Consider the following 12536-nt stretch of genomic DNA (forward strand, 5'->3'; position numbering starts at 1 on the left):
TTTTCCCCTCATGATGCCAGCAACCAGCCTTCAGGATCATGCCTAACACTGCCTCCTGGTGGTCAGATCCTTATGGTTCTATCCCCACAATTTAGCTAGTTCAGTAAGTGAATAAAGTAATAAGGTAACAGAATTCATTCAATTTACAAGGAGAAGCTATTATTGCTGCCTACAAACCCTGAGCTCATGTATTGGAAGCACCTCAGCCGTGCTCAGGAGGGCCTCCCTCTGTCCTCTGTGAAGGGCGTCTCAACAAATGCTGCTAACCACACACACCAGGGCACCTACCAAGCATAATCCGATAAGACTTCCCAGGATGGTGGGACCCCCTCTTAATTTGTTTACATTTTCAACTCTAACTTGTCAATCTATCACTTGGGAGTCATACATGCTGCAGACAGAGGTAAATGCAATATACTTGAGGGCCAAAGTCCCAGAGAATTTGGTTCTGCTGCTAATCTGTCTCTCTAGACATTACTTACATGGCAAAAGTTCTGAATTATGGGTTCACAGGCTCTCATCAGCAAGGCTTCTATTTGAATATCCTGTAGAAGATTAAGCACGTTAATAATTCTGCTTTAGAAAGAGTTAGTGGTGGCAGTTTGTGTTTCCAAATCAGTAGCAACTGATGGGCAAGTAATCTAAGATGTACACTTAGGAGCTATTCTAGCTTTGGGTTAGACAGTCCCAACACAGACAGAATTGCTCCTCCATCATATTCTGAAAGGCAAGTTTCTCTAGAGGGAGATAGCTCTTGAGCCTGAGCAAAAAAGAGAAAGCAGAATTAAGAAAAGTGCAGAGAAAAAAACATTAAACAGTAATACTAGAGTTTAGCATTTGGCATTTTTCCAAATGGCGAAGCAGTTCAAAATGAAAATATGGGTAACTGATATTTCTTTAGTTTATAAGCTCCTAACAGGTGACAAACCACTGCCTCTGCAGAACATACACAAATGTCTTTAAGCAGACAGTAACCTCTGTGCAGCACTAGCTGCTGAAATAACACCTTCCTTTAAAGAGGACCACACCCTAGAATGTCCTCAAAAGCCCATAGGACAATGAGAACAGGAGAAGGCAGATGACAGAAAATGAAAGAAAGCAACAGACTTCTGAAAAATAGAAAGCAAAAAAAGACTAGTTGGGAAATATAATTTTACATATTGCCAATTTTGATAATTCAAATGGTTCAAAAAAACCAAATGGTTCTAAAAGGCTTAAGATAAAAAAAGAGCAATCCCCCGTTTCCCTGATTTCTGCCCCCACAAGACAATTTTAACATTAGCTGCTCCCTTCCCAGCAATGCTCTGTATTTCTAAATAACATGTCTATGCTTATGAGACTTTCTAATTTCTTTTTTAATATTTCTATGGGTTTCAGGATGAAACAGGGATAAACACATGTATTTAAATGTGGTCTCCCACGTTCAAATGGAAGTCCCAGCCTTTAATTTTTTTATTGATGACACATACATGACCAGATGACCTAATTGAAAGAGCTAAAATAAGAGAACAGGAATAGGGATACTTGGACTAGTCTTTAGTCTTGCATATGATTAAGAGATCCGAAGCACAGTTGCTATCTTTTCTTAAAGGAGAGGAAACAGATTGGTCTAATCACTGTGATAATTCTAATTGATGATGAAAACCAAAGGGCTGAGTGTGTAGGGTGTTTCTTGGGAGATATGAGGAAAGGGTTTCAGGAAGCAACACAATATACTTCTTTGCAAAGCCAACAGAAGGAATCGGTTCTTTCGGGGGCCAAGAAAGGGCAGGACTGAGAAAAGAGGACAGGCTGTAGACAGGACACCTGCTATCTTTTGGCCGCAAGCTGCTTACCTCGGACTCTAACTCGGTGAGGTTGCCAACTATATCTCTGCACTCTACAGCTAGGTCATCGAGGTGGTCCTGGAGGCACTCAAGCTCCTGCAAATAAGAAAGCATTCCTTTGGCATTTTTCAATTACATAATTGAACAAGGGAAGCTGTTCAAGAGAACAGTGTCTACTTCCTTTTCAGTGTCCTCCTTATCTTTTCTTTCTAAAACTACTTCACTGAACGAAACACTAAAGCTTTATTTGAGTCCCCAAACTGAGATTGTTGAAAAGATATGTACTTGATGTAACAGGGTGGTTAAGAGGGTCAAGGGGGTACAATAGCCATGCAAATCCAGAAGGCCAAATCGATAAGTCCAATAAGAGTCAATGTTCAGACATCCCCAGAGTCTAAAAATTTTATCAGGCCTTTATTCCATTCCATCAACAACCTGCCATTCCATTTTTTATCTGCATTTTGGTATCTTTGCACCCATTTTAAATCTGCATGTAGATAATCATCAAACAACAGATTCACAATGAAAGACACGTAATATTTTAAGACTCTTCGTGAGCAAAGTAGGTTGGGACCCAGGGTCCAAAACACATCATAGAGCTGATGGCTTCTGCAAGTCAAATCTGGGATTCTAACCCCACCCCACACAGAAGGATCCTGAGGAAAACTGCAAAGTAGGTGAGCACACTAGGGTTTGGGCATCTAAAAGTTATCTTTTCTGGGCTTTGGAACCTGACCTAGAGTGACTTTATAGCATCAATCCATTACTATTCCTTTTAGTAATTTAGAGGTTTTAAGTAGAAAAGAAGCTCACTTTCCCAAATATATCCACAGCTATTTCTCAGCAAATGGCTCTATTAAAGGATCAAGTTTAACTTAGTATTCTGCAAGAATCTCTGTTTTAGAACCAAAATAGGAATGGACGAGCAGGGTTATAGGAGTTATACAACAGCCACAAAGGGTGGGGATGAAGAGAAATGCATAAAACTTTGGAGTAAGAAAAACAGCTAAGGGAAAAATCCCATTCACAGAATCCTTTTTCCTAAGAGGAGCTTCACAGTGATGGGCTGCAATACAGTGCAGTTTTCTCAATGTCACTTTTTTTTTTTTTAACATTTTATTTATTTATTCATGAGAGATGCAGAGAGAGGCAGAGACACAGGCAGAGGGAGAAGCAGGCTCCCTGAGGGGAGCCCGATGTGGGACTCGATCCCAGGACTCAGGGATCATGCCCTGAGCCAAAGGCAGACACCCAACCACTGAGCCACCCAGGTGACCCCTCAATGTTACTTTGAAGAGGGTATGAAAGAAAACTGTTTTCTGGGATTCCATATAACCATATCCTTTGTTTCGTTAGACAAAGGCAGCAGAAAGCTCCACTGCAGGCATTTTCCCACAATAAACATGACAGAACTGCCGCAGGCCCAGGAAGCAGACTGCTGAAAATGATATTGCCAGGGCCAACAAATCTGAGTAGTGAGTCATGCTGCTTCTTAAAAAATGCCCAAATCCCTGTCGTGGTGAGTTGTTGGTGGTTTAATCCCAGAGGGTGTTTTGTAGCAGTAAAAGTGGAACCTGGAAATCTGAATTCACACCTTGTTCTAGTATTACTGGAGCTTTAAACAAGCAGTTATTCCTCGCTGCTTCATTTCCCTGCCTTAAGACAGAAGCCACCTCCTAACTTAATTTGTTAGAATGTATTAATATAGCTTTTCTGTTTTTTAAATCAAGCACAAAATCTTTAGGAACTATTCACAGCATCCTTGTAATTCTTGGAGGCTGCTTCTTCTCTATACTTTCCTATATGGAAAGGTTATAAGACAATGGACCAGGTGTCTGGCTGGGATTAGACCTGAGTATTAGGTAAAGAAGTCAGTACACCTCACTCCTATAAATACACTTCACCTAAATTTTGTCAATCACTAAATGGGAAAAATAAGTCCCATTCCTTCATATTTTGCAGGACTACTGTAAGGCATGCACACTATTCACACATGCCAGTATTTATATATATTTATGTTTATACCTTGCCTTCCCTCAAAAGGACTTTAATGTACCTTATAAAAGTGAGAAAAGAAAAAAAAGGTAATACAATAATTTAAAACAAGTTAAAAAATAGTTAAAGAAATTACAGTAAAGAAAGTGGGATGGAACTAGCAGTAACCTAGATGCCTACCATAAAATCTCATATACTTGCTAGAGGCAGGCCATACCTTTGGAGCCAAGTTTTTAAAGAGGCAACACAAAGAGGGAAAATAATAATCATTTACAAAATATAGTAACCATAATATATAAACCAGTCAACTGCTGGAAAAGTATAATTATTCCTGATATAGAGACCAAAGAGAAAATTTTTCTTAGAATTTCTTATGAAGAAGAAATAATGCTAACAAAATAGAGATGCATTATATACTGCTGTACTCTATATAAAATATTAATCATGAATGTTGTTATTATTATTATTATTACTACCACCATAAGATAAACAGTTTTATGTCAGATATACTATGTCAGCTACCTGTCCGGTCTCTGTTTTTTCACTACACCATTTTCCCAGATCAATCAGGCACTTATCCTGGAGGGCAGGATCCAGCTTAACATCCATGGCACGTTGGTGTAGGATCCTTTGGACTTCAGCTCGGCACTCCCGTGACAACTATATGAAAAAGAATAAGCAAAATACTTTAAAAGTACTAGAACCAAAACAAAAAGACACTATATAAATGAAATCTGTTGCCAGGAAACTAATAATGTTATAGTTTTTTGTACAAACTCTACACCCCAAATCTCTTCCCAGAGTGAGGACTAAATCTTCTTAGTAGGCTTCTAAAAATCCATACCTCTAGGAATGAGATTATACATTCAACATTTTCTAATATACCATATGAAACATCTTTTTCTCAGAGTACTTGGATAAAAAGTGAACTGGCTTTCTTCAGATTAGGTTAGAGTTTTTGGTTTAGCAAAACTAATCTGCTACTGCTCCATGAATGTACAGTAGAATGCCAGTCCAGTTCAGGAGAGAACACACACTTAGGTCATGAACACTGGATTCCAATTTACCTAAACTCGGAACAAGCCTAATAACCATTTTATCCTGGTTAAGAGTTTCAGTGTATCTTTAAAGCTAAATGAAGTCAGGGCAGCAATACTTGTCTATTTGTCATTTTGATTTTAGTAATTTAAAGAAAAAAATGGAAATGTCTGCTGACATTTTGTTGAAATACTTTGTTGAAAATGTAAAATCAGATGAAGCAACTCTATGTACACTCAGTGGATGAAGTTTCTAGTAGTGCAGTAACCCTTCCTTGCCAGATTTACTAATATAGTTTCCTATGATGACAGAAATCAGAATGATACACAGCAAACTAATTAAAAAACAAATGGTTGATAAGAAATAAAGTCAATATAGAGTGCATACCCTCCTGCCCTGTTCCTCAGTGCGGTAGGCATGTCTATATAAGCAAGAGAACACAGCTCCGGGAGGCATAAGTTCACTGGTTTCATTCCAACCATGGGTGTGGCAAAGACGAGATGCATCGCCCTGGCACTTCCGATATAAGACAGGGTCCAGCCTATAACGTTAAGAGTGAAAAGATATTCTTGAATTTTGTTCTTCAGGAACATAGAGTGGTCAACTGGTAGAAGTCTGTTGACCTTGGTGCAGAGGCTTTAATCCCACCTCAAGGAGGCCATACTGGCTATGTAAGATGCACTTCATTACAGTGGACTCAGCACTAATTTGCCTGGCTGAAATGAGACCATAAGGGCTATAGCTGTCACCAAGCAATTCACAATTCTTCACTCAATACTGATTCGGTAAGCGTGAATGAAATTCAATCCTACCTGATATAAGAGATTCAGTAAGATCAGGAAATACCAAGATGAACAAAATCTCTCACTTGACTTCCCTTCTAGTTAAACTGTTCCTCTTCTTTTTCCCATGCCAGGTAAGGCAGTTATATTTTTACTTTGCCTGAATATGCTTATTAACTAAAAACAAAACAAACAAACAAACAAAAAACCCCACAAAAAACCCTGATACTTTGATATTTAACTTCGACTCTGGAGACAGTGGATTAAAGCAACGAGCCTGCTGCTTCTCCAGATTAGACCAATGGAGGCTTAATTTTATCCATATCATAATGTCAACTTTGAGGTAGAGTTACTGAATGTGAGGAGAAAGGCTAATACCTAATGAGTAGCTTTTAAGTCTGTGAAGTGTTTTTTGATAATGGGTGAAGGAATTTTTGATTAAGGCAATAAACTCAGTAAACTCTATTATTTTGGTTTAGATGGCTTGAGAAAGTACAGTGAAATTCCCACACAGTTTTCTGTAGTCCTTTCCGAGGCTAATTTGAGGGAAGAGAAATAAAAATACATTGAATCTGGAGCACTCTAGAGGCTTAGTTGGTTGAGTGCCTGACTCTTGGTTTTGGTTCAGGTCATGATCTCAGGGTTGGGAGATCGAGCCCCACGCTGGATTCTGTGCTCAGTGTGGAGTCTGCCTGAGATTCTCTCTGTCCCGCTGCCCCTCCTCCTGCTTGTGCACGCATGCTCTCGTTCTCTCTCAAAATAAAAATAAATAAAATCTTATAAAAAATACACGGAATCTTCTGAATCATCTCCTTCCAGTAAAATATGTGGGTAACATATTCAATTGCCAGAAACCTATAGTGGCTAAAAGAACTGAGTGAGGAAGCAGCTGAGCTCCCATGGGAGCAGGAGGAGCAGCCAGCTTCCCAGGTGGCCGAGTACTGGTTGCCTTGGGGTAGAAAGGCAAACTAAACATGGGAAGAGGAGGGCACTGGAGCAGTAAGTTATAGTGATTCTGACTGTAACACAGATCCTTCTTTTATTTCATCCCCATTCTCCCCCTTTTTTGGCTAACAGTATAAGAAGAGAATTAGAGAATCAAGTTGTCAGTTATTGATAAGAGCCTCTTAAGATAGAAAATTCAATAACTCTGAATAGTTAAAGAAATAAAAGCAAATTCCCACATCCAGTACAAATCAATAAAAATAAAAGGGCACTATTATCTGCTTAGAGACATATCTGAAGATATCTTTGCTGCCCACAGGTGCCCAAGTTCTTTGAGGATGGATGTCTGTGGTATCAGAAACATTTGACTCTGACTTCCAAAGTAGTAGTGAATGAGGACACCTGGGGATGCATCTGCAGAGGCTGCCTCAGCTTTTAGAAACTATTCTGAAAGCAAGAAAGGTTTTTCAGGGGATCAGAGCATGTCAGTCATCCCAGAACTTAAGAAAAACATGTTCTTACTGATTATTTCAAGCCATACAGGATATACGGACTACACAGGAGAGGCTGAGGTTTAACACTTGACTCTGGCTTCAAAATACTCACTTCCAATCTCGGGAGATGAAATATTGTAGTTCTAATAGACGGTGCTCACAATCTTCCACCATTTTCTCTGTGTATAAGTGTTCCATCAGGCATGAGAGGATCCTGGGCATAAAACAGGAGTGAAATTGTAACAGGTTTGGAACTCTCACATCAGTATTTCCTAGAAAAAGCCCTTGAGCTTTTTGAGGGCAGTCAGGGATTTACTTTTCTGAGAATAATTCAAACTAACTTAGTCTAATAGTGATTATGCTTTCTGTCAACTTCAGGGCCACTTAGCACTTAGGACTCAGTTTGCATAAGATTCTGTGTGCAGCTGTTTTATTTTTAACTGTTTATTATGAAAATTTTCCAGCACACACAAAGGTAAAGAATCATAACAGCCACCTTCCCCTCCCATAGCTTTATCAACCTATGGCCTAGTTTGTTTTAATTCTACATCCCCTTGCTGATATTTTGAAGCAAATCTATATCATTTTGTTCATAAATTCTTGGGCATGTTTCTCTAAAGAACATAATACCACAGTCCACCAAAATAAATTAATTTTAAAAATCCTTAATGTCATGTAATATCCTGTTAGTTTCCAATTTTTTTCCAATTATCTTACATCTTTTTATATGTTCATTCAAACCAGAACTCGCAGAAAAGGTCCACATATTGCATTTAATTGACAATATCTTCAAATGATTTTTAGCTGTAGCAGTTCTCCCCTGACCCCTTATGTTTGATGCAGTTATTTTTTATGGTGGTAAATATTTTTCATTAGTCTTCACTGTGTTTGTCTATCTCTTTTAACTTCACAAAAAGCTTTAAAGAAGAACACCTTTTTTAAAATCCCCTGCCACAGCATGAACAGCGGGAGTGTATGCATAGCAGCATGATGACAAACATGGACTGCATTCATTTTATCGTTGGGTACTGCTGGCTGCAGGCTATAAAGATTTCTGCAGAATGGGAAACCTGTTCTTTACTTGTAATCTGGTTTTAAGAGTTGTTTGTGCATCATATGGAATAAAACTACTGCATGAGATTCAAGTATTTTATAGCTTTCCTAAATCTTGGATGCAACTTGAGAGTTCATTTTGTCCATGATTATATCTTCCAACCACAACATTTCTTACTTCAACTATAATTAATTTTTAATAATTATCAAATAGCTAATGTATACATTTAAGGATGAAAATAAAGAGACAAAGTATGTGTCACTTTCTCCTGAATGCTTCTCTCTCGTTTTTATTTGACCATCAAACAGAATTATTCAGTGATCTAATGTACAGGCTCATACATGCTCAGTCAGTCAATAAACTGTCAGTCACAATGCTAGGTCTAGGTATCTACATCATCAATGAGGCAGAGCCGAGGTCTCAATCCCAATACTAGTTTTAATAGAAATATCTATGTGTTTCTATTTAACAGAATTCCAGTTAAGATGTTAAAACCATCCAAAAGTCATTTAAAGGAATGTTCCTGATGCTACACTGCCAAAGAAAACACAATATGAATACCACATTTAAGATAACCTACATTGGGTCTCCCGATCTTATGTGTTTGCAGGCTGTCTGTATTACAGATTCACAAGCTTCATTCAGAGCTCTATCGATGCGGTAATCTGCACCAGGGTCGGTCTCTTGAATCAGTGTCTGCAGCTGGATTTAAAAAAAAAAAGAAGAAGAAGAAGAAAGTCACTTACACATCAGGGAGGAGCAATGTCATCTCTTCAAATAGTTACTCAATCTGGTATATCACAGTGGTCTCTTAACAAGGTACTACAATTGTCAGTGGCCAACCTTGATAACTCATGCCTGCCAAATACTTTCCAACTTGTTTCTCTGTCTTGAGTGCAAGTTTTTCTGGTTTAGCCACTGTGGAGATTGCTTGCCTACCTGACTGGACCATCCACGGATATTTGTATAGTAACAGGTCTTTACAACATAAAGGCTGCCTTTTCCTTCACATCTGCCTGCTTGTTAATCAGATTGTTAAATCTGACATTCACAACCAAGCCGGACTTGAGTGAAGAAGGATAAATAAAAGACATTTCCAGTCATAGACCTAATTTGGTCATAAGAATCTAGAATATAGGGATGCCTGGTTGGCTCAGTGGTTGAGCATCTGCCTTTAGCTCAGGGCATGGTCCCGGAGTCCCAGGATCGAGTCCCGCATTGGGATCCCTGCACAGAGCTTCCTTCTCCCTCTGCTATGTCTCTGCCTCTCTCTCTCTCTCTCTCTCTCTGTGTGTGTTTCTCATGAATAAATAAATAAAACCTTAAAAAAAAATCTAGGAGGGATCCCTGGGTGGTGCAGCGGGTTAGCGCCTCCCTTTGGCCCAGGGCGCGATCCTGGAGACCCAGGATCGAATCCCACATCGGGCTCTCGGTGCATGGAGCCTGCTTCTCCCTCTGCCTGTGTCTCTGCCTCTCTCTCTCTCTCTCTCTGTGACTATCATAAATAAATAAAAATTAAAAAAAAAAATCTAGGATACAGATTTTGCTGCCAATAAATTGGCATTAAAAAACATGTGCTCCACATTATTAAAAACAGGTGAGATTTCATTTAACTTGCAATATCAATTACAAAAACCAAGAACACAATACTTTTAATTTCTCTTTTTCCTCAATTATCTTATACAACCAAGAGGTAAATCAGAGCTTGTTCATTATAAGTATCCAGAAAAATACTTGTCATTATGCAGCTGAAAATGAGAGTATTAAAAAAAAAAAAGAAAAGAAAAGAAAATGAGTATTTTTTTTTTTAACATTTGCTTGGTCCATCCTTTGTCATGGAATAAAATGAGAGCATGAGAAGATGTTCCTCTATTTCTTTTTTCTGTCTTTGAGGAGAAAGCAGTTAGGCACAGAGGAAAAAGCTCTAAATTAAGGATCAGAAGACCTGAGTTCTATTAATAGTTCTGGCTCTGCCAGATATTAGCTCTGAGAACATGGGCATGATTAACCTCCAGTTACAGTTTCATGAACTGAGGAGGATTACAAGAAAAGAGTAATTATAGGAGAAGGTTATATAAACAGCAAAGCACTCTATGTACATAAAAGATCATTATTAGTACAGATAGATAGCAGATGGTGTTTTGGGGTAGGAATTTTAAATAACAGAAAGCAAATTTGAAAACTATAGTCCTTCTGCTTTGGGTCCCTTTTTTTTCCAAGTTAAAGAAAAAGAGCCCATTTTGTGTCACAGATTTAGCCTTTGGAGTAGAGCCTTCTCTGATCCTCATACACATGACCTACTATCCCAGAAGGACTCATATGAAAGCAATGACCTCACAACACATTGATCAGAGAACATGCATCAAAAGGAAATAGAGAAAATCCCAATTCTGTGTATTCTAAAGTCAAAAATTAAGATGAATGAAAAAGATTTCCAATATTCTGCAATGGAAATTATTTATACCAGTTCTTGGTGGCAATTTAGAGAAGCTACAAAATGCTGTGGTTGGTTGATAGATTACTACAAGTTTCAGTAATGACGTTTGCTGACAAAGACCAAAATATTTACATCTTTTTCAGAGGGAAGTTGTAAGTATCATGGGAATCTGGAACTCTCTGCCAAAACTGTTATCAATTAAATACCCACAAGTGAGAGGCAAACCTTTAGAATTCACAATGAACAACTCCTGAAAGGAGACAATGAATGCTCTACAGACTCTACTGGGCTAACAGCTGTAGGGATCACTGCTGCTCTGGAATACAGGGGCAGCTGTGTGGGAAATAAACACTAAGAACATGAACTGCTACATTATTATATATCCATTCCAGCCCCTGACTGTCTAGGAAAAACCTGGAAAATGCTTCTGAGAAACCATCAGTCTAGAGAATACTCTGCATAGTCATCTCTGGCCAGGGAGAGACTGGGCCCAGACTCACTCAGCCCTAACTGAATTTAGTAAGTTCAAAATTATGGTGCATTTGGAGAAGTGTGTACTCATTAAGATAAAAAGTATCTACATGTTTCACAGTTTACTATTTTTGAGAGATCACTGAGTCAAAGCATCACCAAGCAGAGAACCGGGAAAATTAGTGGCCAATCACTGACAGGCATGGAAATGTACTCTATCAAGGAAGAGAACTTTGAAAAAGAAAGATATGTACTTAAATTATCTCAAAATATTTTCCACTCGACTGACAATGGATAATATAGTAGGAGATGACTAAGGACCATATTCTCCCTTTGGATCATTTACTTCTTTAATATTTGTGAGCAAAGACTAAAAATCATGGTCCATGTGTAACCACCTGGCTAAAATGAATGTGGGCAAAACCACATATTTCATTATTTGAGACTAATCTCTAGGTTTAGAACTTACTTTTCTTCTAGGCACAAAGGATGAGATGAGTGGTCTTTATCTTTCAAGTGGACTCACTAGCTCTTTTTAATAAACTAAATTTTAAAAAGCCCTGGGTGGTAGATGCCATGAAATAAAGTTAAACCAATTTATTTTCTTTTTTTTCTGTATGTCTTGGGACAAGAGTAGCCTCAGTGAAAAGACAGGTTTATTCCTGACCACTTCCTTCCCCATCATATGCCACATTAAGGACGAGATGTAATGGGTGACGGGCACTGGGTGTTATTCTGTATGTTAGTAAATTGAACACCAATAAAAAAAAAAAAAAAAAAAGGACGAGATGCAAATAGAGGTTGTCTTGATTCATTCTTGAGTCGGAGGCCCAGGCACACACATTGTCACAGAGGTTTCCTAGGACAATCACTAGCAAGGACTGCTCCTAAAGAACTACACTGTGCCAACTAAAGCCACAGTAGATTATAGAAGCCTTCCTTTTGGCCGGGTTTGGAATTTTGGAGAAGAGGCTATATTTGTCCGTTTTTTCTACTATAGGATGTACAATTTACTGTCTATTCTGGGTCAGGGTGAGTAATAGAGGTTAAGATGAAATTTTATTACACATCAAGATTCCATGGAAATTTAGTTTCAGACTGTAAAATTCTGATTTTCTGAAATACTCAATTTTTAATAAAAATGCCAATAAAATAAAAGACTGAATTGTGGTTTTATAAAGTTTCACTGAGAAAAGTCTCAATTCCCTAATTTAGGATACAAAGCTAAATGATATCTTTTGTGCATCCTAAAGGATGTATGGGATACACTGTACAAGGTACCACTGTTGCATTTGGTACTGAGAATTGTTCAAAGACTCTTAGTAAAAAAAATAATAAATATGGACAATGGTAATGAAACAGATGCACTGCATCTACGTATTTTGTTAACTTTATATTATGTCCCTGATCCGTAGTTACTCAACTGTTCATGAACTCTGGAGCAAAAAGAACTTTTATCTTAGAGGCACTTGGGTGGCTCTGTTGGTTAAGGGT

General features: G+C 38.3%; 1 protein-coding gene across 1 annotated transcript in view; it reads right to left on the reverse strand.

Annotated features, from left to right (window-relative positions):
• GLG1 (golgi glycoprotein 1) overlaps positions 1-12536 on the reverse strand; it is a 148467-nt gene that overhangs the window by 18676 nt on the left and 117255 nt on the right. Inside the window, exons 9-14 of the mRNA XM_077890457.1 lie at positions 8715-8836; positions 7193-7294; positions 5247-5400; positions 4344-4481; positions 1836-1922; positions 483-545 (exon numbers count right to left, since the gene is read on the reverse strand). Coding sequence (XP_077746583.1) covers positions 483-545; positions 1836-1922; positions 4344-4481; positions 5247-5400; positions 7193-7294; positions 8715-8836 — 666 coding nt within the window. The remainder of the gene's footprint in view (positions 1-482; positions 546-1835; positions 1923-4343; positions 4482-5246; positions 5401-7192; positions 7295-8714; positions 8837-12536) is intronic.

The sequence above is a fragment of the Canis aureus genome, chromosome 3 (genome assembly GCF_053574225.1).
Source record: "Canis aureus isolate CA01 chromosome 3, VMU_Caureus_v.1.0, whole genome shotgun sequence".
NCBI lineage: Eukaryota > Metazoa > Chordata > Mammalia > Carnivora > Canidae > Canis > Canis aureus.